This window comes from Ailuropoda melanoleuca, chromosome 17 (genome assembly GCF_002007445.2).
Source record: "Ailuropoda melanoleuca isolate Jingjing chromosome 17, ASM200744v2, whole genome shotgun sequence".
NCBI lineage: Eukaryota > Metazoa > Chordata > Mammalia > Carnivora > Ursidae > Ailuropoda > Ailuropoda melanoleuca.
In genome coordinates this window covers 18079109-18105443 of record NC_048234.1, presented here as the reverse complement: position 1 = coordinate 18105443, position 26335 = coordinate 18079109, and the positions used below count along the sequence as shown (strand labels likewise).

Here is a 26335-nt window from a genome sequence, read left to right as displayed (position 1 = left end):
ATATTATACAATGATAAAAGGTCAATTTATCAAGGGGATATAAGAATTATAAATATATGTGCAACCAACATCAGAGCACCTACATATCAAACCACTGACAGAACTAAAGGGAGAAGTAGATTGATTTAGAATAACAGAAGGAGTCTTCAATACCACATTTCAGATAACAGACAGAACAATGAGACTGAAGATCAGTAAAGAATTAGGGAACTTGAACAACTCTATAAGCCAACTGGTCACAATAGAGATCTATAAAATGTTCCATCCAACAACAGGAGAATACACATCTTTCTCAAAAAGGCATGGAACATTCTCCAGTGTAGACCAGATGTTAGCCCATAAAACAAGTGTTAAACAATTTAGAAAGATGGGGATCATGCAAAGTATTTTTCTGATCAAAATAAAATGAAACCAGAAATCAATATCAGAAGGAAAACTGGAAAATCTACAAATATGTGGAAATTGAACAACACAACCTTAAACAACAAATGAGTCAAGGAATAAATCACAAAGGAAATGTGAAAATGTATTGAGGCAAATGGGAATGAAACCACAACCTACCAAAACTCATGGGATGCAGCAAAAGAAGTGCTGATAGGGAAATTTATAACTGTCAATGTTTACATTGAAAAAGAACACATATCTCCAAATCAGCAACCTAACTTTACACTATAAGGAACTAGAAAAAGAAGAACAAATTAAATCAAAAGCTAGCAGAAGGAAGAAGATAATAAGGATTAGCAAAATGGAAGTAGCAAAATAGAGAACAAAAATAAGATAAACAAAGCAAGATAAGCAAAACAGAGAAAATCCACGAAACCAAGAGTTGATTCTTCAAAAATCAAAACTTGACAAACCGTTAGCTATGCTGACTGATAAAAAAAAAGAGAAGACTCAAACAGCTGAAGGCAGCAATGAAAGTAGTTCATTACTACAGATTTTATAGATAGGGAAGGGTTATAAGAGAGTACTGTGAACACTGTATAGTAACAAACCGAATAATCAAGATGAAATGGATAAATTTCTAGAAACATGAAATTTTACTAAGACTAACCCAAAAAGAAATAAAAAATATGAACAGACCCATAACAAGTAAGGCTACTGAATCAGTCACCGAGTCTCCTTATGAAGAAAAGCGTTGGACTTGATGGCTTCACTGGTGATTTCTACCAAGTATTTAAAGAAGAATCAACACTAATTCTCTCAAACTTGTCCAAAAATATGAAGAGGAGAGAGAACTCCCTAACTCATTCAATGAGGACAGCATTACTCCATAATCCAGAGATAATACAAGAAAAGGAAACTACTGACCAACATCCCTTGTTAAGACCAGTGCAAGAATCCTCAACAAAATACTAGCAAATTGAATTTAGCAGCATATGAAAAGAATTATGCAGCATTACCAAGTGGAATTAATTCCTGGGGTGCAAGAATGATTCAATATACAAGAAACAAGAAATAATATACAAGAAACAAGACATATGCCATGTGACAAAAGGAAGGGAAAGCCATGTGATCATCTTGATTTATGCAGAAAAAGCATTTGACAACATGCAGCACACATTCACAATTAAAGCACTCGACGGACTAGGAATAGAAGAAACTACGTCAACATAATAAAAACCATATATGAAAAACCCACAGTGAGCATCATACTCCATAGTGAAAGGTTGAAAGCTTTTCCTCTAAAATCAGGAACAAGACAGGGGTGCCAGATTTTGTCCCTTCTACTAACATAATACTGGAAGTACGAGCCAGAACCATTAGGCATGAAAGGGATCCAAATTGGAAAGAAATAAGTAAAATTATCTCCGTTTGCAGATGGCATGATCTTATACATAGAAAACCCTAAAAATTCCAGGAAAACAACAACAAAAACAACAAAACTTTTAGAACCAACCAATGATAGTTGATCAAAATCAATATACAAAAATCTGCTTCAATTCAATACACTAGCAATGAATAATTAAAAAAGGAAACTAAGAAAACAATTCCATTTACAACAGCATCAAAAAGAATAAAATACACTGGAATAATCTTGGCCAAGAGGCAGTAGAGTTGCATACTGGAAACCAGAAAATGTTGCTGAAAGAAATGAAAGAAGACACATATAAATGGAAAGCCATACCTTGTTCATGTTTTGGAAAATATAATATTTTTAAGATGTCAATACCTCAAAAAGTGATCTACAAATACTTTTCAACATGGGTGCCAGGACTACTCAACAGGGAAAGGACAGTTTTTCCAACAACTGATGCTGGGGAAATTGGGTATTAGTATGCAAAGGAATAAAAATGGACCTTCACCTTATACCATACACAAAAATTAACTCAAAATGAATCAAAGTCCTCAGCATAAGACCTAAGGCTATAAAAACTCTTAGGGAGGGAAAATAGGACAAAAGCTTTATCACATTAGATTTGGCGATGTTTTCTTGGATATGACACTAAAAGCACAGGCAACGTAAGATAAAATAGATAAATCCAAATACATCAAAATTTAAAACTTTTGTGCATCAAAGAACACTATCAACAGAGTGAAAAGGCAACCCATGAGTGACAGAAAATATCTGCAAATCATATATCTGATTAAGGGTTCATATGCAGAATATATAAAGAACTTTGTACATCCCAACAACAAAAAAAAATCAAACAACTCAATTTAAAAATGCACAAAGTACTTCAATAGACATTCAACCCAAGAAGATATACAAATGCCCAATAAGCACATGAAAAGATGCTCAACGTCAGTAGTCATTAGGGAAATGCAAATCAAAACTACAGTGAGATGCCATTCACACCCTTTGGCTATCTTTTTTAACAGGAAATAAGATGTGTTGATGAGGATGAGTGGGAACCCGAGTGCGCTGGTGGGAATGTAACACAGCACAGCAAAGCAGACAGTTCTCCAAAAAATTAAAAAGAGAATTACCATGTGATCCATCAATTCCACTTCTTGGTATATACCCAAAAGGACTGAAAGCAAGGTCTCAAAGAGATAGTCGTTCACCCAAATTCACAACAACATTATTCGCTACAGCCAAAAGGTGGAGACAATCCAAGTACCTATCAAGGGATGAGTGGATAGACAAACTGTGCCATATACAAGCAGTAGGACATTCTTCAGCCTTAACATGAAGGAAATTCGACACATGCCTCAGCATGGATGAACCTTGAGGACATTATGCTACGTGAGATACGCCAGTCACAAAAGGACAAAAATTGTATGATGCCACTTAGAGGAGGGAGACAGAAAGGGGAATGGTGGTTGCCGGGTCTGGAGAAAGGGAGGAATAGGGAATTAGTATCTAAAGGGGAGTGAGTTTCAGTTTGGGAAGATGGAAAGGATTCTGGAGATGGATGGTGGGGACACATAATGCGAACACGCTTAATGCCATTGACCCGTATACTTAAAAATAGTTACAAAGGTAATTTCTATGTTACGTATATTTTACCACAATAAAGAATATTTAAACAAAAGGTGCGCCTTCATCAATGTGAATGAGACCAAGCCTGATCTGTGATCCAGTGAGAAAGCCAATACCTGCACATAAGCTCCGTGGGGTGATGGGGAGCCCCGCCCACCCCAGCACCCCAGTGCAGATCTCCTTGTCACCCTGTGCATCTGCCACCGTGCCCCTCCCCAACTTCACGTCAGTGACACGGGACCCACCTGCCGTCGCGCCTCGTTTGGAGTCACAGAGCGACCGGAGGCGTGGCACAATTTCTCACGCGCACTCACACAGTGGGAATACACCCACCATCAGTGTTGCACAGTGAGGTCTCAAAATGCCCCTCTTTTATCTAGATGCTGCCAGCACTAACACCTTTTTATCTTCAGGTTAGTGAACTCTGAATCATTAATCCAAACAAAGCCCTGAAACACAGGCAGTTACGATCCCACGATTCCATTGGGATAAAAGCAGAGGCTCCGCCTCCCACCCCCTCGTGGTCTGCCGGGGTGCAGGGTATATGGCTGCGCAGCCGGCTCTGATCTGACTGAGAACGGGTAGCAGCCTCTCCCAGAAGGCCGTCTGTGAGCCTGTCCCCGCTCCGCTTCTTGGCGAGCACAACGCAGGAGAGGGATCAACTCACGAGGCTGCCAAATAGGCTAAGCAGGACGGAGGTAACGAAATCAGCCTTTGGCAAACAACATAAAATGTCTAAGAGGAAAGCAGCAAATGAAAATATATATATATATATATATATATATATATATATAACATGGAAGTCATAATGCTAAAATCAGGAGAAAAAAGCAGAAAGCAAACCCAAAGCATGTTCAGCCGCAAGTGTGATTGAGAAAGGAAACTTAAAATGAGATTTGAAAATGACACAGGACAGCTGAGGGGAAAGCATTGGCTCCGGGGCGCTGCCCAGCCCCCAGCCCGGGGTGGATGGAGGGAGGCCGGCACACTCAGGCCACCAGTCTGAGGCTCTGCACGTGGGGACGTCACCAGAACCTTCCAGCTGCCTCTCACCTGCATCCCCTTTCCTGCTTTCTCCCTTCTTCTGGTTCATTCTTGGCCCACAGCGGTGCCTCAGGACCAGGCTCTGGGTTTGGAGCGATTCAGAGAATAAGATGTGTAAGGGCTGGAGGTGAGCGTCTCCTATGACAGGGGCTTCAGAGAGAAAGGATGTGAAAACCAGAGAGGCGGACAGAGAACTGAGCTCAGAGACACCGTGCCCAGACAAGGGCCACGGGAAACCGGAGCCAAGTCTAGTGTGGCAGTCTTCACCGTCTCGCATTTCCCTGACCCAAGATGCCCCGAGATGCTGAGCAAGCCCACGGCCCCGGATGAAGCAGGCAATGCGTGTTCCCAACACTGAGCAACTCTCTTGGCCGGGCCCCAAACCTCAGGGAACCTCCGTGCCTGCTCCACATTTCACTCCCACTGAGGGAGAGAAAGAACCGGCAGAGGCACCATGTGAGAACTCTGAACAAGATGGCAGGGCTCTAGGGACGGAGGCACAGGCTGCGCTGCGATGGCACAAAACCACATCGTTTTGGAATACCTACCTAGGAACCTGAGGCCAGCAAGTCCCCAGACATCTCCTGACCACTGTCCCTGGGTGCACCTTCACCTGTTAAACCCAAGCCTTGGGTGACCCAAATCTGCCTCAACCTCAGCAGGAGCATGACTATTGTCTGATGTCCCCTCCCTCCCGTTCTCCAAGACTTTCCTCTGCGTGTGCTGGGAAGCTATCTCAAAGCAGCTGGTAACAATAACAATAATAATAATGAAAAGGAAAATAAAGGACTACGTTGATCATATCTAACCATATTCCAGTGTAGCACTGAAACTGACCACCGTGTAACTCTGAGCTGCAGTTTCTTGTTCTGTAACATGAAGACACTTGTTGAACAAGATGAAATGATATAATGCACCTAGAATGCTTGAAACCATGCCTGGCTTGCAATAAACACTCAGCAAATGTTAGATGCGAGCCACCGTGCATCACCTTGACTCCAACACCAGCCTCCCTCTCTGGGTCCCACTCCATGTAGCACTTGGGGGTGCTGTTTGCTCCTTTTCTCATGTTCCAGTTGCCAGGGAGTCCAAAAGCAGTTTTTTCCCAATTCCCTGTCAATTCCAGATTATTGCTTTTCCTCCCTTATGAAAAATGGTCACAACAGACAATATGAGAAAGTGTCTCTCCTCCTGTTCAATAAATATCATTTGACAACAGCCACCTTTGTCCTTCCCAGCCAGGGTCACGTTGAGATATGGTGGAGTCCCAACTCCGGAACCTTATTTGGAAACCTGGTCTTTGCAATTGTCAAGCTAAGATGAGGTCATTGGGATGCGCCCTAATCCAATATGACTGGGGTCCTTATAAGAAGAGGAGAGACAAGAGCAGAGGGGAGATGACATGAAGACACACGGGAAGATGCCATGTGATGACAGAGGCAGGCATCGGAGTCATTCGTCTACAAGCCAGGGGCCCCAAGAATTGACAACAACATCATAAACTATTAGAAGGACATGGAAGATTTGCCCCTAGACCCTTCAGGGGGAGTGTGGTCCTGTCAACAGATTGAGTTCAGACTTCCAGCCTCCAGAATTGTGTGAGAATAAATTTCTGCTGTTTTAAGCCCTAGGTACTTAGTAACAGTACCTAGGAAAATCTTACAGGGATAGCCTTAATTCCTTTCCACCTAATGGTGCCCGGGAGGGTTTGAGAGGCAGATTTTCCAAGAGAGCCAGGAGATCACTGCGCACTTCCTTAAATAATCGATTAACATATTTATTTAATTTGAGGGTAGAAAATCTGTTGGCACTGTAATGAATGCATTGAGCATTTCACTTATTTTTATTTGGGGATGTACAGATGAGAAAGCATTGCCACAGTAACTTTGCATTCCATTTTCAGGACGCTTTTCTGCTAACCCTCAAATTTCCTCACAGGAAATAGGAGCTTTTCCTGTGTCTGAATTTTCCCTCAGTGGGAACTTCAGCGAATAAAGCTTTTGCTGCAGCATACACGCAAGCTCCCCGGGGGTCTCTTTCCGCTGCTCCTGAAAATTTTCTCTTCTCTCTTTTAAAAAAGAAGGCTATTGAATCGTTACAATATACAAAGCTCTGAAAGGAAGATAAGCCACTCAGGTTTGAATGATTAAGACCATTAAAAAATACACAATAGAAGACAGGACTTCAAATCCAAATAAAGTACATTTGTCTAATGCACATCAAATGGGATTTATTTTTAAACTTCTCTCTTTTGGTCACAGACGTGATGCAAGAAGTTCTGGGACTTCCGCTGCCTGCCCTTCTCCTTTCTTGCTCACAGCTCCTTCTGGAAAAGGGCTCTGACCTTGGACTCTTTTTCAAAACGGGGCTCTTTGATAGTTTTAACTGATTTCTCCTCAAGACCGTAAGGAAAAAGAAGATTATGCCAGTAAGAAAGTAAACAGAAAGTTTTGAGCACAGCACAACGTAACTGGGAGTAGGACTGGCAGATCGCGTGTTTCAGGTGTGGCTCTCACCTGGTGGACAGACACAGGACAGACACAGAGATGCGCTCATCTCCAGGCACACAGACCTCTGTACCATAACACCAGAGGCAGCTTGCCCTTTTATATGTAAGAAAAAAGTCACCTAAAAAAGTTTTCCTTAAATTGGAATAGTATTTATTCTTATCTGTACCATCAAAAAGCCTATATTAGGAATATATTCACAGCGGAGATGACTTAAGATTCTATTTACATGAAGGACACTCAAGCCTAAATCCTCATTTCAGCTGACAATCTCAAATAAGTAATGAGCATATTTTTATTTTTTATGTGTAATAAAAGGACAGCATGAATGATATGCCTTTTAGCCATTAGCATATAGATCTTAGATTTGACACAATTTATGTCAAAGGTATAATCTGGGGAGAAAGGCCACATAGAAGCACCATGGAAGAGAAAGTCAGTAACTGAAAGCTTCCAAATGCCAGCAGGGAGAGACTGGGTATCATGTAAGTCACAGTCATCCAGGAAAATAGCTGGGAAATGATACCATTTCGGAAGCCATTCACCTGACAGAGAAGACGTGGCTTCGTGAATACGGGGTCAGCTCATCATACCTTCGTGAGTACCACAGAGATGCAAAGGGTCCTACTGCTTAAAGGACAAGAGCACGGAGCTTGGGGGGATCCACTTCGAGTGAGCAGAAGCAAACCTGGACTTAGTGTGGGGGAGGCAGCCCCTCATCTCTCAGGATTGCTATTCAGATACACCCTGAGAACGGCCCGCATACAGCCAGGGTCTTGCGCTCTTGGCGCACCCGGCAAGGACATGTCGGGCCACTCAGGGTCCATGAGAGATGGCCTCTCCTTACAAATCTCAAGGGTAAGAGAACCATATAAACACACTGTGTAGACAAGGACGCAGAGAAATCTGAACGCTTGTGTGCTGTTGGTGGAAATGCAGAATGGTGCAGCCGCTGTGGAAAAGTTTGGAGCTTCCTTAAAAACTTAAACTAGAATCACCATATCCAGCAATTACACTTCTGGGTATGCGTCCAAAAAAATCAAAGCATGATCTCCAAGAGACAGGTGCACACCCATGTTCAATGCAGTATGACTCACAATAGCCAAGAGGTGGAAGCAACTCAAGTGGCCACTGATGGATGAATCGATATCTTGGTCCGTCCGGCTAGCAGACCAAAACACCATAGGCTGGGTGCCTTCTAAGCCACAGGAGAACAGAAGTCCGGGCTGGAAGTCTGCAGCTGGTGTGCCAGCATGGTCGGGTGAGGACCCTCTTCTGACCTTCACCTTTCACTGTGTCCTCAGGGCAGAAGTGGATAGGGATCTCTCGGAACCTCTTTTATAAGGCACTATCAGTTTCAAGAAGGTTCCACTCTCATGACCTAAGCACCTCCCGGAAGTCCCACTACTAATACTTTCATTGCCGTTGAGGGTTTGGGTTACAGCAGGTGAATTTTTGGTGGGACACAAATGTTCTAAACAAAAAGGGGTGTATCGCTACAATGGAATATTATGCAGCCGTTAAAAGGAAGGAGATCCTGTCACATGGATGAATCTCAAGGACATTATACTGAATGAAATAAGCCAGTCATAAAAGGACACATACTATATGATTCCACTTGCATGAAGCATTTAGAGCAAAATCATCAGAACAGATGGTAAAAGGGTGGTTTCTAAGGGCTGGGGAGAGGAGGAAGGGGAAATTCGTGTTCAGTGTGTTCAGACCTTCCATTTTACAAGATGAGGAACTTCTAGAGATGGGTTGCATGACAATATGAATATACGTAACACTACTGAACACCTAAAACCGGTTAAGATAGCAAATTTAATGTTCTGTGCTTTTTGACGGCAATTTAAAAAAACTATTTTGTCTTTTCTTTGTTTTTTAAATCCTTTCACCACCTAGTATTTAATTGAACAGCAATATATACGTGTAGTTTAAAAATAACAATTATTATGTATTTTTAGCCTCCAGCCCTTTCCCCAGAGTGAGAAATGCTATTACTACTTTGTTGTGTATCTTTCCAGAATGATTCCATATGTTTGCATGCATATGTATGTATTATGTTCATCTCGGGAACTTCGAATGGGAGCACAGTGCACGCATCACTTCTCCTTGCTTTAAAATAATGTTTCCTAAAGCTCTTTATCAATAAATAGATTTACCTCCCTCTTTTCAAAGGAATGCATTCTATGTAATATTACATTATTTCATAAAAGGGAGGCATCAGACTTTATCTATGTGCTCATCTACTGGCAGAGAACGGGATCATGACTGTAATGGCCTGACCACTATTCTCACAGGCACTTCCTGCGAAGCTCACGTGTCCCCGTGGGATTCATTCCCAGAAGCAGAGTTTCTACTGGGTGTAGATGGAATATTGAGGGGACTTAAGGTACTGCTCCTTTTGGATTGTCATCTTCAGAACGAAATAGCAGGTGTTTTGGACACTTTAATTTTATGGAAATTGCCCTCCAAGGATTTGTGAGAGTGAACAACGTTTCATGCATTTATAAACCTCTCTGTTTCACTTTGTTTACTGCCTATTTCTATCTTTACCCATTTTTAAATGATTTTTAAATCTTACCCATTTATTTATAAGAATGCTTTATAAATGAAGAAAACTTTCTCTTTGTCATATATATTTAAATTTTCCCCAATATATGTTTGGTGTCTTCTCATAGCATTTTTTCCCACACATTTTTAAATTAATCTGATTTATCAATCTTTTCTTTTGTATCATCTGGGTTTCCCATTTTGCTTAGCATGCTCTCTTCAATAACCCAACCAAAACATTTTCTAATTGTATCTAATCCTTTCTCTGTGGCTGATTTATTTTGAATTGTATCTGTTTAAGGTATAAAATAGGGACCCAGCTTTATTTATTTTTCCAGGTTGTCCCAGTATCATTTATTGAATAATCCATTTTTTTGTCATTGATTTGAAATGCCACATTTATTTTATGCTAATACTGTAAATATATTTATTAATGAATCTTATTATGTTCCTTCACTAATCTTTGCATTAATATGCTAATATAAACAGTATTAATATTAGGTAGTTTCAAACAGCTAGATTTAAGCTTTGCAAGGCATTTTACTAACTTAACAGGAATAATTCCTTTTAATACTTTTCTTTTCACCAATTGCTGTGTCTATTTCTGCATGCAAACATTTAAAGATTAAATTTAGAAAGACCTCATTTGATTTCAGGGTTAGTTTAGGATGGGCATACATCATTACATTATCAAGTCTTGATACCCAAGGATAGGGATTAATCCCACTTTTCTTTTATGCCCCTTAATGGTGTTTTAAATATTTTTTTGGAGCATTTCTTGTCTATTTTATTGTTTGTGATTCCATTATAAATGAAGTCCATGGTTCCTTTATCTTTTAGCTAATTACTTACATAGGTACGAAGAGAAATTAATTAATTTTGGAAATTACTTTCATAAGGAGGTACATTGCTGAGTTATTTTATTTTTTTAAATTATTTCCCAGGAGATTTTCTTATGTTCTCAAAGACCATATAATGATACTTTATCTTCATTTCTAATTTTTATGCCTCTTGTATTATTTCCTCCTCTATCTGAATGCACTTAATAACTTGAGAATGTTAAGGACAGAGAGGAATGTTAAGGTCCCGTGGAATAAGTGCTTTTAAAAAGCCCTCTATATTCTCAAAGGTAAGGGAAACCCCAAATTGATTCTCTCTGAGACAAGTTCTGAAATAAGGCAGAAGTACAAGTTGAAAACTGAACCTGGAGATAAACAAACAATAAGGGGAAAGACTGCATTTTGCCGAAGTAACACAGCACATTTATGAAAACAACTCACCCACAGGACCCTCATGACAGAAACGTGAGAAGCGTCGCTCTATTTCAGATTGGTGAATGGGCATCTATTTTATATCTATTTTATATCGGTGTTAACACTATTCCCTGCTTAATACTGTTCAACAAATGATACTGGAAGGACTAGGTAGCCATCCGGAAAAAAAATAAATAAACCCAGATCCCTACCTTGCCATAAATAGATGCAAAATGGACTAAACCAGCGATCAAGCAACCTGTAGCCCAGACCCAAATACAGCCGGCTGAATACTTTTGTGAATAAAGTTTTACTAGAACACAGCCACACTTACTCATTACATAATGCCTGTGACTGCTTTCACACAATAGAAGAGTTAAGTAGTCACAGCAGACATAGTATGGCCTGCAACACTGAAAATACTTGTTATCTATCCCTTTATAGAAAAAGTTGGCAGACCCCCGGTCTATACCAATATTTCTCTCAGTCTGAGACCTTTAAACATATTTAGAGGACATCCAGCTTCTCAACTGATGCTCTGACCTTACTGTGCGGAAAGTTTGAGGATTGCTAATCAGAAATTCTCAACATCTCAGAGTTTTAAGACTGGCGACATTAACATCTTTTTAAATACTCAAAGCCTGTCATCCTCTTTTGCAAACTATTATTTATTTCATTGCTGCCTTTATCTATACAAATGCATAAAATGTGATCTGCATCAAAAGCAGAAAATTGTTCTAACTGCAGGTGGGCATAAAGCCAAAGGAGTTATCAGGAGCTGTGAACACAACAGTGTTCTCAATCACTACCCCTCCTTGAGGGACCATATCCTCAAGACCCCGATCAGTCTGGCACCAAGACACTTTTGAACCTCTTATGTCAAAGTGAGAGGCCCAGGAAATCCTTCACGGACAGCCCAAAGTACACATCACACTTATGCATTGTGTATATTTACAGTGTCTGTGCAAGTTGTACAATTTGTACAGCTGATTGTCTCTCCATCGGAGACCAACTATTAGCACAACATCCTCTGAAACTGAGCTACCCGAGCTGCAAGAGGCTGGGAAGAATTTCTCGGAGATCCTGCTAGAGATGCTCCCTGAGCTTCCCTGCCTTCCGTCCCCCTCCCCGCCCCCCAGACTCAGCTCAGCGGTATATCCTTTCAATGACTGTGCTGCTGGAGAAACATTTTTGTAAGAATTTAATTTTTCCATCGTTCACTTTTCTTGCTTAACACAAAAGGCGTTTTTATTTTTGTGCTCTTTCAATAAATAAAAAAATATCCTACTTTTAAAGCTATCTCCCTCATGACTCTGCCATACTCCATTCGTATGATGGTTTACAATATACCCTTTTTGTAAAATAGATGCTAATTTCCAGGTATCGCTAATAACGCCACCTCTGCAAGTGCTTGGTTATGTGAAAAGTGATGTTGTAATCACTAAAACATCTCCAGATCTCTGATTTCTCTTGTGACATATTTGAGATTCGACTTGCCCACCACGTCCATTCCTCCCAGCCTGATAGCATGTGACAATGCGAATGAGCCAAATCATGACTTCTACAAAGCAGTGAAGTAGGTACAAAATATATGGAGAGAAACAAGCCAGAGCCCCTGACTCCAAACCAATGTGAAATAGGCACAAGATGAATGAATGGAGTAAAAGTAGTGTGTGAGAAATGAGAACGAAGGGAGTGTCTAAGCAATTTCAGTAACAGAGTGAAGCTTTTCAGGTTGGGGAGGGTTGTCATTGACAAAGAAGGAAGGGAGGGAGGGAGGGAGTTAGTTCTGCACATAAAGCAGGGAGCTCTGACAAAGGCAGTTGTTACAGGACCCCCTGCCTCTGGGGAGCCCCTGGTTCTTTGGGGTTGCAGCTCTGATGGCTCATGCACTTCTGTCTCAACCTTTTCAGCTACTCTGAGAGTTTTCCACGGATGGAATCCAGCATTTATCTCTATTGTCCCTGAGACCTGCAGTTAAAGGCACCCGGGACCACCTTAGGCTCCACAGGGCATCATCTTTGTACACCATTGTGGGGAAGCAGCATTAAACTTCTTCTCACTCTCAGATTTGGCCCCAAAAGCCTCCCACTACATAAGCAACAGCCCATGTTGGCTCAGGTTTCCATACCCTTAACTACCTAACTGGTTGATGTCTATTTGAGAACAGCAACTTTCCCTTAATTCAATCCAACAGCCCTTTATTGAGAAACCATAATAGGCCTGGGCCTCTGCGGAGATCAATCGCTGACCTAAGGGCTCTCAGAGTCCAGAAGGGAAGACACGTACAGAAAATCCAATCGCGGTGCACGGCGGTAAGTGCAATCAGCGAAGTACGGTACAGAGTCACTGCCATGATGATCAATAGGCTGTGTGTGATGAGCTGGGTGGTTAAAAGGGAGACACCATGTCCCCAACAAGGCTGAGTGCATAGAAGTGATGATAACAAAATCATCCAAGGGTTGCTCCCATTCTGCTAAAAACCAATCGGTCTCAGAGCTGAACTTGGAACTGGTGAGCCTGGTGTTGGCACAGCCCCATGTCTGACCTTGCAGACCCTGCAGGCCCTTTCTGTAATGGCCCATGTGAGGATGACTTGGCTCTAATTGGTCATCAACTCAATAATAAATGTATGAGCCTAGACCTGAAATAAACCAACATGGATTTAAACGACAGAACTAACAGGAACCTGTGTCAGGTGGATTTCCACCTCGGCTCCCAGCAAAGCTTCCTACTTAGCAGAGTGCCTACTTCCTTGCACACAAACGCTCTTCCTTATTTCTAATTCAAGTTGTTCTTATTACGATTGGACACCGTTCCCATCCCTCTTCGTTTTGAAATCACGTATGGGTCTCATGATTTTTCTATTTATACCAAGTAACTATGGTTCTTTTAAACCTGAATTCAAAATTTGGGGGGTTTTATGGTTACGCCATGTTTCAAACGTATCCTAAAAACTAATCCCACATGTACCTGTGATCTGGATTTATGAAGGCGAATATTTTCTATACAGGCATCAGCTCCTTCTCTCAAAAAAATAAACAACTCCAGATGTAACGAACACCCCCCCATCCCATCTGTCTTGTTTCCAATATTTTCTTGTCATTTCTTCAACCCTAAATCTTTGGAGTCACCTTTCTCGCTTTGTAGAGCACTATAAGGTTGCTGTGCCTTTCAATACAATATTAATTAGCCTCGCTAATTAGTCGACATTCTCTTCTTGGTTTAGGTTGTAAATTATCCAAAGTAGAATAAAGTTTCAAATGGTTTGCTATTTCTCTTTTATTTTCATCCGAGGACCTACCGATGCACATTTTTTCAAGCAAAAGAAATCTGTTCAATAGAATTCTTTATACTAGATCCTCTATTTATTTCAAATAATTTCTTCTCTTGTTTTTTTTTCAAATGCATTTTACCAGTCTGTTCTTAGACGAGTGCCTTTCTCACACAAACATCCTGCCTAGGAAGAAAAATCCGCTGCAATTCTAAGTTGTCAGTGCATTCTGAGTAACAGCCCAATCTTGAATTCCTCAGAGATAATAATCTCTGAATTTGAGTTCTGATGAGTTCATAACCGAAACAATAAAACCCTAATTAATGCAAAACGTACAGATTCAAGAAATACTATAGTTCTCAAAGACGGTACTAACTTAAAGCACTTGGCCGTTATTATTGATGCAAGTAATGAGGAGATACTCTGGACTTTGCTCCACTAGCCTGGTGGCTACTGGGGAGAAAGAGGGTGCTCTGCAGCCAAAGGACAACGGAGCAAGCTTCCTAAGGTCCCATGACAGGGAGGACCAGGTGCTCAGGGTACCATGTGTATGGGACAAGCTGCGTCCTCCAGCAGGGGCACGATCTCCTGTGATCCTGGCAAGTAAGGTTAGTTAAGGGGCAGAACAATCTCTCCCGCAGATGGGACTTGGCACGTTTCAGCCTCCACTTCTGAGATCCTCTGGGAATCTTGCTAAAATGCAGATCTGGATCCAGTAGGCCAGGGTGGGGGCTGAAATTCCATATTTCTGTCAAGATCCCAGGTGATGCTGATGGACTGTGGGCCCCCTGTTGAGTTGTAGGGCCCATGGTAATCCAGGACCCCTCTCTGGCAGAGAAGGGGAGGACAGGGGTAGAAAGATGTGATATACAGGCAGAGGAAAGCAGAGAAATATAAAAGAAAGCAAAGGATCATAAAGAGAGAGGAAGAATAGGAAATTTGAAAGTATGGCCCTCCCAGCATCCCTCCCTTCTTAGCCCACACCAGCCCATGACGGTGGCTGCTGGGTCCTTACATGGCTCCACCCACAGCCCAGGAGCATCGGTGCCTAGTGTGGGGGCATCGGTGCCTAGTGTGGGGCAGATGGAGCCACCTGGTGACATGGACTTGGCCAATAACCACAGATGTGAGTTCTCGAACAGCCCCTCAGCCGGAGCCAGGCAAGTCAGAATGCTTCCCCAGACTTCCGAACCCATCCTTCCATACAGGGAAACACACGCCAGTAGCTAACCCATGAAAGGGGGGGCGGGGCTCCCTCTTGGGCGCAGCCGAGCCGGAGACCACCTGAATCATCCTCTTCACAGTGTGGCTGGACTCCCAAATCACCTAGACTGATTCAAATCTCAAGGCTGGCCCATTCCCCAAACCCTAAGAATGAGAGCGGCTCAGTGTGCCTAATGTTTGTGCCAACAGTGCAGTTTCTACTCTATAACCGTCTTCCTTGTTGGGGTCTTGCACAGAGGGTGCCTATGGGACCAGCGCCCAAGAAATACCCTGGCTGCTGAGTCTCTAATGAGCCTCCCTGGTTAACAACACCACACGTGGATTGCTAGAACTTGTTTTGGGGGGAACTCAGCACAATCCTTATGTCTCCACTTGGAGAGGACTCACGGAAGCTTATGCCTGCTTTCCTACGGACTTCACCACATGTACCTTTTTCCTTTACTCATTTTGCTTTGTATCCTGTATAAATCATAGTTTTATGACTGCACACTGGACCTGTGAGTCCCCCCAGCGAATCACAGAACCAGAGGAGGGCCTTGGGGATCTCCGGACACCTCGGAGGAGAAAAAAATGCAGCACTGCCAACTGCTTACCCAGAGGACCCAGCCAGATATACTGGACTTCAGACCTGCAGAAACCATGACCTAATAGCTCTGGCCTGCATTGGGCCCCCGAGTGCCTGGTAACTTTTGACAGTAGTAGCACAAAACTAAGAAAATGACATTACTTTTGCTAATAAAGAGTGTAAATATTTCAAGGAAATTATTTAGAATCTTAAATTCATTCTCAAAATAATGGCAGCAATCCACAGATAAAACCACCCCCTGAAGAATGGGCAGAGCCTCTGGGAGGGTCTGTGCTTTCTGACGAAGAGCAGCCACGTCAGCTGACCGTCTTCAAGAAACCGTCAGTATAATATGATTATCCACTAGTGAGGCTTACTGTGGTCAGAGTCAGCCGTGTACACAGCCGGGCACAGAGAGAGTAATTCAGTTCAGCTGTGGCAATGGCTGAAGAAATGCAAGGATGAGCCCCTTTCCTAAAGGAGACCCCATGCAGAAGGAGTGTCTGCACTTGGAGCTTCAAGAGCCCCGCAGCTGAGACAAAGGGCTTCAGAGCCGTGCAGAGCAGGGAGCTCAAGAGAAGCGTCCTGCCAGAAGGCAGAGTCCACCCGTGCATTCATCTAGTGAACATTTACCAACCCTCTGCTCAGGTCCAGGCACCAGAAAGTGCTGGGGACGCAGAGGGGGAAGGTGGGTCTCTATAAGCGAGCTCCCCAGCTTGGGAGGAAGGCCACCACAACAGTCTGGACTGTGTGACGGCTGGTAGGACTGACGGGTCCAAGCATCCGTCCTCACCTGCGTGGTCTAGGATCGATAACGCCACTGTTCTTGACCCTTACTTCCCCTGGGCTCCTTTAAACAAGGTGTCAAATGGTGATGATTAGATATGGTTCCCCCCAAGCTGCTTAGCTGAAAAACAGGAATTGCCACAATTTCTCAACCATGTATTGGGGGTGGGATGGGAGTAAAAAATATATGAACCTTGATAATACAACTAAGAATAAGCATGCATTCGCGATCAGTTACCTGACTTCGAAAAACAAGATTTAATTCGGAACAAAAGTTCTCTATGAAAGTGGATGCTTCGTTAAGCTTTAACTGTTATTCATTCTCAACTAATGTTGATCCTAATCCTGGTTTGGACCTGGAGTTCTTGACAGTCAACATCAATGTCTACTTCTGATCACACACTTGCCAACTGCTTGTTTAGGGTATTTAAGTCGGACAGGCCCCAAAACACACATCTCTCCTGTTTTGTTCTGTTACCTAGTGTTACACAGCTGACTACTTCTTACTTCAATTTAAATCAACATTTCTTGATGAACTCCAAAGAGGTCCAGAGATAAAAAAATGAAATAGACCATAATCTATGGAGTTATACTAAGTAACAGTGTTCTAAGGAAGTTCAGATGAGGCCAATTTGTTACCCAACGAATATTGTCATTTTGCTGCTTGTTACTGTTATAGATAAGCTACAAGCTAACAAGTACCGGCTTTTTCGCTGCTACTTTTCCTCTTACCATGACAAGAAAATTTTTTAAGAATTACATAATATCCTTAGCCTAAATTAAATGGAAGCTAAACTGTCTATTTTTTATTGTGGGTAAATAGTCGTAATATAAAGTTTACCCCTCTGGCCGCTGGTAAGCGTGCAGTCTATGGCGTCAACAATCACACTGCTGTGCAGCCATCACCACCGTGCATCTCCAGAGCTTTCTCATCTAATAAACTGAAACTGTCCCCATTAAGCAGTAATTCTCCATTCTTGCCTTGCCCTAGCTCCTGGCAACCATCTCAAGTGTATTTTTTTAAGACTTATTTATTCATGAGACAGAGAGTGCCTGTGAGTGGGGAAGAGGGAGCAAGCAGAGGGAGAGAGAGAATCTCAAGCAGACCCCCCACCCAGCGCAGAGCTCCACACCCAGCTGGATCTCAGGACCCTGAGATCATGACCTGAGCAGAAATCAAGAGTCAGAAGCTCAACCCACTGAGCCCCCCAAAGCGCCCCAAGTGAATTTTTACGAATAAGAAGAAAGTAATTCCTTCTCCACATGACAAATCATCTTTGGGCCATACCCCTCCATCCACTGCCCCATCAGCCAACTGCAAACACAGCAGATGATTACCATACTGAACTCTAAGAGCTCCCCATTCAGGGCAGACTACGACTGGAAGACTTAAAATGCTGAATATATAATAAAGTTCATATATTTTAATATTCAAAATGTCAGGCAAGCAAAATTTAACTCTTCTCAGAGAAGCATGTGTATGTAATCAGAAGCAGAAACGATGTCACTGTAATATAATTTAAAGTAGTTAGGATTCCAAAGAATCCCAGAGACCTATCCCCCAAGAATTACATACCAGGGGCCACACAAGCACCCAGGTCCCTGCTGGAGCCAGGCCTGTGTCCCTCAACACACCGTGGTCCATAGGAAGACAGCCCATTACATGTATTTTTAAATGTTTGGGGTCTTTCAGAAATCTCACTTAATCAGAAGACTCAGAAAAGTGAATTTACGTAACTGAACGACAGCAAGGCGATACCAGCTACAGGTTATGGAACAGAAAGTACGGTAGGTTGTATGTGACTCCATTCCCTCGATTTCACCCTATGTTAAGGAATAATGGGGAGACATTTTCCATATTTCACTACATTACAAAATTGTTTTACTTCTACTTATTTCATAAATTATACATGCAGAGTATTTTAAAATGGCACACGTGTCTTATATTCACTTGAAAACATTTTCAAGTACTTCAGGAGGCTGTGTCTCTATACTCGATCCGACAGATTTGCAGCAACATGAAATAATTGGTGTAATCCATACTAGACAGACTGCTCTCAGCAAAGGAACATACCGAGATGCTTTCTTCTCGCCGATACTGCTTCCAGTTCCTCCCNCGACAGATTTGCAGCAACATGAAATAATTGGTGTAATCCATACTCAGACAGACTGCTCTCAGCAAAGGAACATACCGAGATGCTTTCTTCTCGCCGATACTGCTTCCAGTTCCTCCCGCCGTCACTGAACATGAGGATGTAGCTGGTCACCCAGTCGGAGCTCCCGTACCCTCCCTGGGTGGCCACAGCCGTGACCTCCATTCTCTCTCCAAGGTCAATCTGCAGCCACTGGTATTTATCTGACACAAGTGGAGACCAGCCACCAGCCCCTTTGAGTGGAAACAGAAACAGGAAAACATAGTAAAGGGAAAGAAATCTCTAAGATCTACATTATCCTGCAAGAATGGGATCATAAGTAAAATTAATGAAAATCATAGTTTCAAATTCTGGAACATAACCCCTCATAATTACACACATGCACGCGCGCACACACACACACACACACACACTCAAAACCACGGATTAAGTAAACAGATGAATCCTACATTCATCATTACTTGCTTTGGTTTTTAGCTCATAACCTGACTCTGGTGTCCAGCGGTCCCACGCAACAGGCGGACAGCCAAACACCATGTTGCCACATCCGTGCTTGAGACTAGGTCTCTACTGGCTTTGATGTATGACTTACCTTGGCTGGACCTAAAGGAAAATATTCAGACCATGGTAGAACTAGAAAAGCTTAATTCTGGAATCCCAACACGAGGAAGTGCCATACTGAATGTTGGGATAAGAAGAGCGGTGATGGCCAAGCCCTACACTCAGTATGCTTACAGATTCATGCGAGAAACAGACATTTCAAAGAATGACCTGAAATGTAGTGTGGCAGGGGTGGAGGTGACGGTTTTTCTGGGCAGGGAGGGAGAGCTCTGAGAGGCAGCAGGGAGACTGAGGGAGAACCCAGAGCGAGTGAATAACAAGGACGTTCTCAGGTATTCAAGACAAGAGCTGCAGAGCAGAAATCACAATGCTTTGTTTTGTCCAGTGAGAAACAGATGAGAAACAGAAAAGTTAGAGCCCCCCGAGGATGTGTTGTTGACATATTTTGTTCTTCTGGTGACACAGAAACATGAGTTCTGAATTTGGATTTAGATGTCACATTGAATTTGCTGGTTTTAAGTTAATAAGCATAAAAAATTGGAAAATAAGCTTGAAACACATTCCGGAACCAGTATTTTCCTAATTATCCATGTCTAGGAAACACGACTCATGTAAGTAATCCCCAATATGACAAGAAGGGTTTTTGAAAACAATTTTCCCCCACAGTTCCGACACCTCACTTGAGGTGCTCGTAATGAGGTCTAATGCATCAGACAACACTGACCGTCTTCTCGTGAGGAGCTCTTACTGACACCCACACTCGGTTTGCTATCGCTGGTAGGGCTGAGTGTATGTCAGGAGGTGTGTGACATGGTCACAGGACAGCTGAGAGGGAAATGGAAGTGGGGCACTTGCATCAGCATGTGGGGGTGTCACCAGGAGGACGTCACCACGTCCTCCATTAGCAGCACAACGTGTTCACGCACAAGCTTTAGTAAAGTCTAAATCTTACAACTTCTCTAGAACCCAGACTTTTTCTCATTTTCTCTACCCAGATCCCACAATGAATCTTTTTTCAAATATTCCAAATTTTCCTCTCAGTGTACCGAAAGCACAATGCCTTTGCCTTTGACCCAGAATCCAAAATACACTGCCCTTCGATTGTTCTGTGGTGCATTTTTTAACTTTTTATTCTGAAATAACTTTCAATTGACAGAAGAGTTGCAAACATGGTATAGGGGATTCCTGTCTACTTTGCACCCAGTTTCCCCCAAAACTAACATCTTACATCATCATGGGATTTGTATCAAGACTAAGGTATTTACACAGGTACAGTACTAATGAAATGACAAATCGTATTTTGATTTCCCCAGTTCTCCCACTAACTCCATTTTTCTGCACCAGGATCCTGTTTAGACAGAGTCCCCTCTGTGTCCTCTAACCCGTAACAGTTTTGCAGTCTTTCCTTGCCTCTAAAGACAAGTTCTACTGTTTCGTCCAAAGGTCCTACTAACGGTTGATGCATGGAGGTCCTTCTGTATTCTAGCTGAGAGCTAACTAACAGTCCGAGGAACATTACTCTGCAACTGGGTGTGATTTTATAATTGTCACACAAATAAAAATTATGCACTGGCATTTAGGTGATCATTTTAATGTGAGATTCCACATTTGAAATTTTCAGTGAGTCAGTTTACATCTCCAAGAAACTACTTAATGTCCTGTATCCCAGCTCATCCTAGTTGGTGGTAAAGTTCTATGGAAGGTACTGATGATAACGCTTGCTTGCATTTCGTCATCTTGCCCTGTCGATTTTAATCTTTCTTGAAGCCAGGAAGTATCATCGGCATGGCATCACCCGTGCGGAGAAGCACAACTCAGTAAACACATCATGGTGTCTCCAGCACGTTGTCCCAGGACCAGCCTCTCCCACAGGTGCACAGCTCCCACAGCTGCCCACCTGCCACCCAGCCTTCCACACCCGCAGGTAACAGACCCTGAACATCTCCTGTCCCTTACCTGTGGTGACGAGGTGCTGCTGGTATGCAAATTGAGCTGTTTGATTAACTAGGGGCTGTGGTAAAGGGATGGAACATCAGAATCCCCTATGCCAGGGGGCAGTTTGCTTCGGCGGGATAACACGGTCCCCCGGGATCCCCAGATCGCTGCCGGTGCTGATGTGGGCTGCTGGGCCTTCCCTCCGTGTGCACCGCAGACTGTGAATTTCCACTGCCACCTGCCTCTCTCCCACCTCCGCCCCTTCCTGATTAAAGTGTCACAATGTGCACAAAGGAAAACCTATCCAGGGGGCCCAACTTGTGCAGAACAAAGTTCTAGTACCTGGGAGGTCACCCCACACAAAACAGCCTTCTCACTCTTGGGAAAGTGTGGTGTGTTAGTGCTGTAAGGAGGATTCGGCAGGAGGATGTGTTAAGCACCCAGTGTTTTCCCTCCCAACCGCTGCCATGCGCTGAACAGTGGCCGTTACAACGGGCTGTCACCACTGTGTCTTCTAGGTGAGTGAAGGGCCACAGTCTGAGCACTGAGCTTTCCAGTCACCTTATTACTGAAGGGTCTGTCACCTGCCACTTCATACCAGATAAAGGTAAAACCGTGAAGAAAGACTAAAGGTGTGCATGTGTGATGTGCTGAGNAGCACTGAGCTTTCCAGTCACCTTATTACTGAAGGGTCTGTCGCCTGCCACTTCATACCAGATAAAGGTAAAACCGTGAAGAAAGACTAAAGGTGTGCATGTGTGATGTGCTGAGGACCTCACCTGAGGCCCCACGTGTGACCCCACAACCCCCCCCACACACACCCAGCAAGCAGGACTGGCATGACAGTCTCTCCTCTGCCGATGAGGAACACACATCATTTTAGGTTCCTGTGAGGGTATTTTACTAAAGCGTGTCTCCCTTTCGTTCTCTACCCCTTCTAAGAACATCTCACTGCAATTTATCAGTTATTCAGTATTGTTCGCTTACCACCAACCAGACTGTGTTTTACATCGATCTGTCGGAAGGCTTTTGTCTCTAGTTAATCCTGTGTGACTGCTTCCCCTGCCTTTGGCTGGCTCAGACACAGGCAGGGACAGTCCCTCGGGGAGAGGAAAGGTTGAACAGGAAACTCTCAGCAGGGCCTTAATTACTCTGTCCACTGATCACGATGACAGTGACCACGGCTCCTGGTGGTCACAGGGCATGCGTTCTCACAAACTGTTGGCTTTACGCGGAGAACATTAGCCGGGGGCGAAAAGCCAAAGCTTCTGCCTTCTTCAAGCTTCAACAAGTACCAGGGCAGCAAACCATAAGAGACTCTCAACTCTAGGGAGCAAACTGAGGGTTGCTGGAGGGAGGGGGTGAGGGGATGGGGTCACTGGGTGATGGGCATTAAGGGGGACACATGACGTAAGGAGCACTGGGTGTTAAACTCAACTGCTGAATCACTGAACTCTACCCTGAAACGAATACTACGCTATATGTTAACTAACTTGAATTTGGCGAAAAAAAAAAAGACATTCACGGAAGCAAAGTCAAGTGGGTTAATGTGACGTGAACAGACCTGCCCATTCAGGGCCTCTATATGCCGAGCAGATAAATGGCTAAGCGGCAACTGTTGCCAAGGGGAGTTTCCCCCCACGATCATGACTCCATTGTCTCAAATGGGACCCCATCCAGCGATGGGTGCTCTTTCCTCACTTACACGCACCTCAATCCACAGAAGATTTACTCTGAGTTCCAGGCGGGGCCAAGCATGATAGGAAGAACAGGAGAGAAGCAGGAGCCCATCGCTGCCTTCCCCAGGAAGCTGACGGGCATCGCCAGGAAAGAGGGGCCAGCAGGCAGACAGGATCTGTGGATGGGTGGCCCCCTGACCTCCCCCCTGAGAGGTCCTTGGGCTGGACATGCTGAAGCCTGCACCAGACCCTGCCGATGTCACCGAGGGGATTAAAGCCCGTGCTGTGGCTCTGACCCTTTAGGACACAATTCCAGCTGTCTCCAGGTAGCATTTCTGGCCGTCAGGATGGAGGAGGCCCAGAAACCCTGCCTCTAGCCTTGCCTAGGAGCACTCTGCCTTCCTTCCCGTGAGCTTCCTGCACTCTGCTGGCAGCCTGAGCGGGGTAGAACCGGACGTTTCCCACGCTGTGCATCCAGAAGGGAAAAGTCCGCCACAGCTGCCTAATTGCAAACTGGATTCCTACGTGCAATGCAAGAGACCCCTTACAAAGCCATTTTAGGCTTTGTAAACAGACGCTTCAAAAGTTAAATGAGAATGTGTACGCTGGTCAATCTGAGATTTGTATTAAATGCCAGTGATCCTGAGGTCAAGAAAGCACCCTTAAGCATTTATGTGTGCAGTGCTCCCCGATGCAGTGCGCAGCCTCCCCAGGACAACTTCCCACGCCCTTAGCACCCCTTTCCTACTGCAGCTCTCTCTGCATAAAATACACAAAAACCTGGCAATCCCGTGTGTTTTGCTTTGCTTTTCTCACACAGATTCCTGACCATGTTTTAAAGAACATATAGTCAAGAACCCCTGAGATCAGAGCTGCTCCGAGGCTCTTACTCGTTTGAAGTTCTGCGCTGACAAAACTGTAAGATGATTCTGCTAATTTCTCGCCTTAGAAACAGCACAAGAATTGCCCAGCAAGGCTGTAACAATCCAAACAAGCCGTAAATCCCTCATTTATGACCGAATAAAGTGTGTGACTGAGCTGATCCATGTCCCGTGAAATCTCCGTGTTTATAAGGAGTGCGGCTCTGGAATGTGGCCTCATTCTATGGAAGCATCACAACAGAGGCCCCCTGAGTTATGCAGAACAGACAGGGTATCAGGCCATCCTTGAGGTACCTCCGTCTGCCGCGTGCAGCCCAGTGGGGAGCCCCGGCCGCCCAGAAGGTCAGGGGGCCAGGCCAGCTCCCCCGCCCCCACCACTCGTCACAATGCTCTGCTGCAGCTGTCAAGGTGAGGTCTCCTTTTTAAAAAATTAAATATGGTGGAGGATTGTGTCAGGAAATGCAAGGGTGAGATGCTTGGGAATAAAACCATGACAACTAAATTATCCATCCATTTGTGACGGCTCAGTCAGCCAAATGCCTCTGGAAAAAAAATTCCATTGATGCTAAAACTTGCATTTTCTGTAAGGATGTTGTCTGGCTTAATTCATAACAATTTGTAAGCAGGCCGTGCGAGCCTCCGATGAAAAGAGTCGCATACCGATTACCTGCTGTATGAAATAGAGTATCATAAGGAATGCAAAAAGGGTGAGGCCCGAGCATCACAAGGGCAGCACTGGGTGGGGGGCTTCAAAGGACAGCACCTGAATGTGCTGGAGCAAAGCCCGCTCCACCTGATTTCCTTAGAGGACACACGGCAACGAAACAAGAGTCGGGCTGCAGGGGTCACAGGAAAGAGAGAACAGGGAGCCCCTCGATCACCATCTCCCCATCAGCCGCTAGTCCAGCAGGTCTCCCTTCACGTGCACGGCAGCAGAGCCACTGACCGCAGGGCCCACGGAGAGGTCCCAGCAGCCTCTGTTCCTGGCTACGGTCTTCCTGGGTCACAAGTGAAACACGCAGTTCGGGACTCCCGTGTGGATTTCAACATGGCACCTATGAGGGACCCCAGGGGCCTCGTCAAAGATTGCTACCTGGACCTTACCAGGTGAAGGTCACCTTGGCTGGTGCATCATTCGCCAGGGGCCCTGGGCAGAAAAAAAAGGAAATTCCTAGAAGGGGCAATGCAGTTGAACATGGCTGGATGGAAAACCCTGGAAATAGTATGGGAGCGGAGCAGGGGGGAATGGGACAAAAAAGGTCTCTACAGGGATGACGCTTACTAGTAGGTGAAGTGACCAAAGACATCAGGGTATATGTCAAAGGTACATGCTGTTGACTACATAACTTTTATGAACCTCTCTGCATATTATGAGTGATATATAAAGTGAATTGTTTTGAAAAGGAACAGACTAGAATTTGCTGGACAACTGTTTTAGAATGTGACAGCCCTTAGCCCTTAGGAGGGCTTCCACATGCCATGGGGGAAGTTGCCAAGTGGGCCACAGGCACTCCTTAACTCGCAGAGAAATGAAAACTTCCTTGGCAAGATTGTGGCCGCCGTGAGGTGCTTACTCTGCAGATTTACAAACACAGAAATCATTCTGAAAAGTTAAAGGGCTATGTTTTTCACCCCTTTTCTCCAGGAAATCCTGGTAGCCAGTGAGCATGATGCCACTGAGCCTCAGAGAAGCAAGGAGGGCAAAGAACGACTCAGAAGACAGGAATCACAATGTGCAGGGACTTGCTGTTGGAAGACCAGGTGGGAACTCGGAGGACTCGGGAAGAGAGGAAGTGCAGGACGAGTCAGGGTGGTGGAAGGGTGAGTCAGACACCTTGCTTGGGAATGAAGCCCCAGGGGATAAGAAAGCAAAGAATGATCGAAAAGCAGAGGACAGGATTTGGGTTGGCTTCTATTGGAACTCCAGGAGATCGGCTCATAGGGGCTGTGCAGTCACATCGCTGGCCAAATCTTGCCTGCTTTCCCCCTTCCAGGCACGTGGAGGATGGCACTACCAGTCCCCTTGCAGCTAGGTGAGGCTATGTGACTGGTTCTGGGCAATAAGCTGTGAGTGGATGTGGTCGGTCACTTCTGGGCCAAAGTTGCCAGGACAAAACTGTCAGAGGCTCTTTTCCCCTGGGCATAGTGACCCAGAATTCTCCACCGGCCATCAAAATGGAACACCCAAGTTCAATGACAGTCCAACTGGATCTGAACAGAAGGTCAACTTGGCAAGAGCAGATTAAACCTGTCCTGGAGGGCTCTGGCCTGACTGCTCAGCCGGAAACCAGGAGAGACTCATGGTCAGATTTCAGGGAGACAGGAAGGGACATGGGACACATCCCTCAAGGGGCAGATGACCCAGGGAGTGTGGCCTTGCCAAAAAAGCACCAATGAGCTAAAACTACCACAGGCTTCGAGAGAGAGTGCCAACTAACCCCCAGGTAAAGAGCTAACAAACTACCCTCAGGAGGCAGAAGCAGGAATCCC

The 26335-nt window shown here is 44.3% G+C and overlaps 1 protein-coding gene across 1 annotated transcript in view; it reads right to left on the bottom strand.

The window, feature by feature from the left end:
- The window catches only part of LOC100473014 (contactin-associated protein-like 3), a 205717-nt gene that overhangs the window by 127827 nt on the left and 51555 nt on the right, over positions 1-26335 (bottom strand). Inside the window, 1 exon segment of the mRNA XM_034647088.1 lies at positions 18829-19022. Within this exon segment, the coding sequence (XP_034502979.1) occupies positions 18829-19022 (194 nt within the window).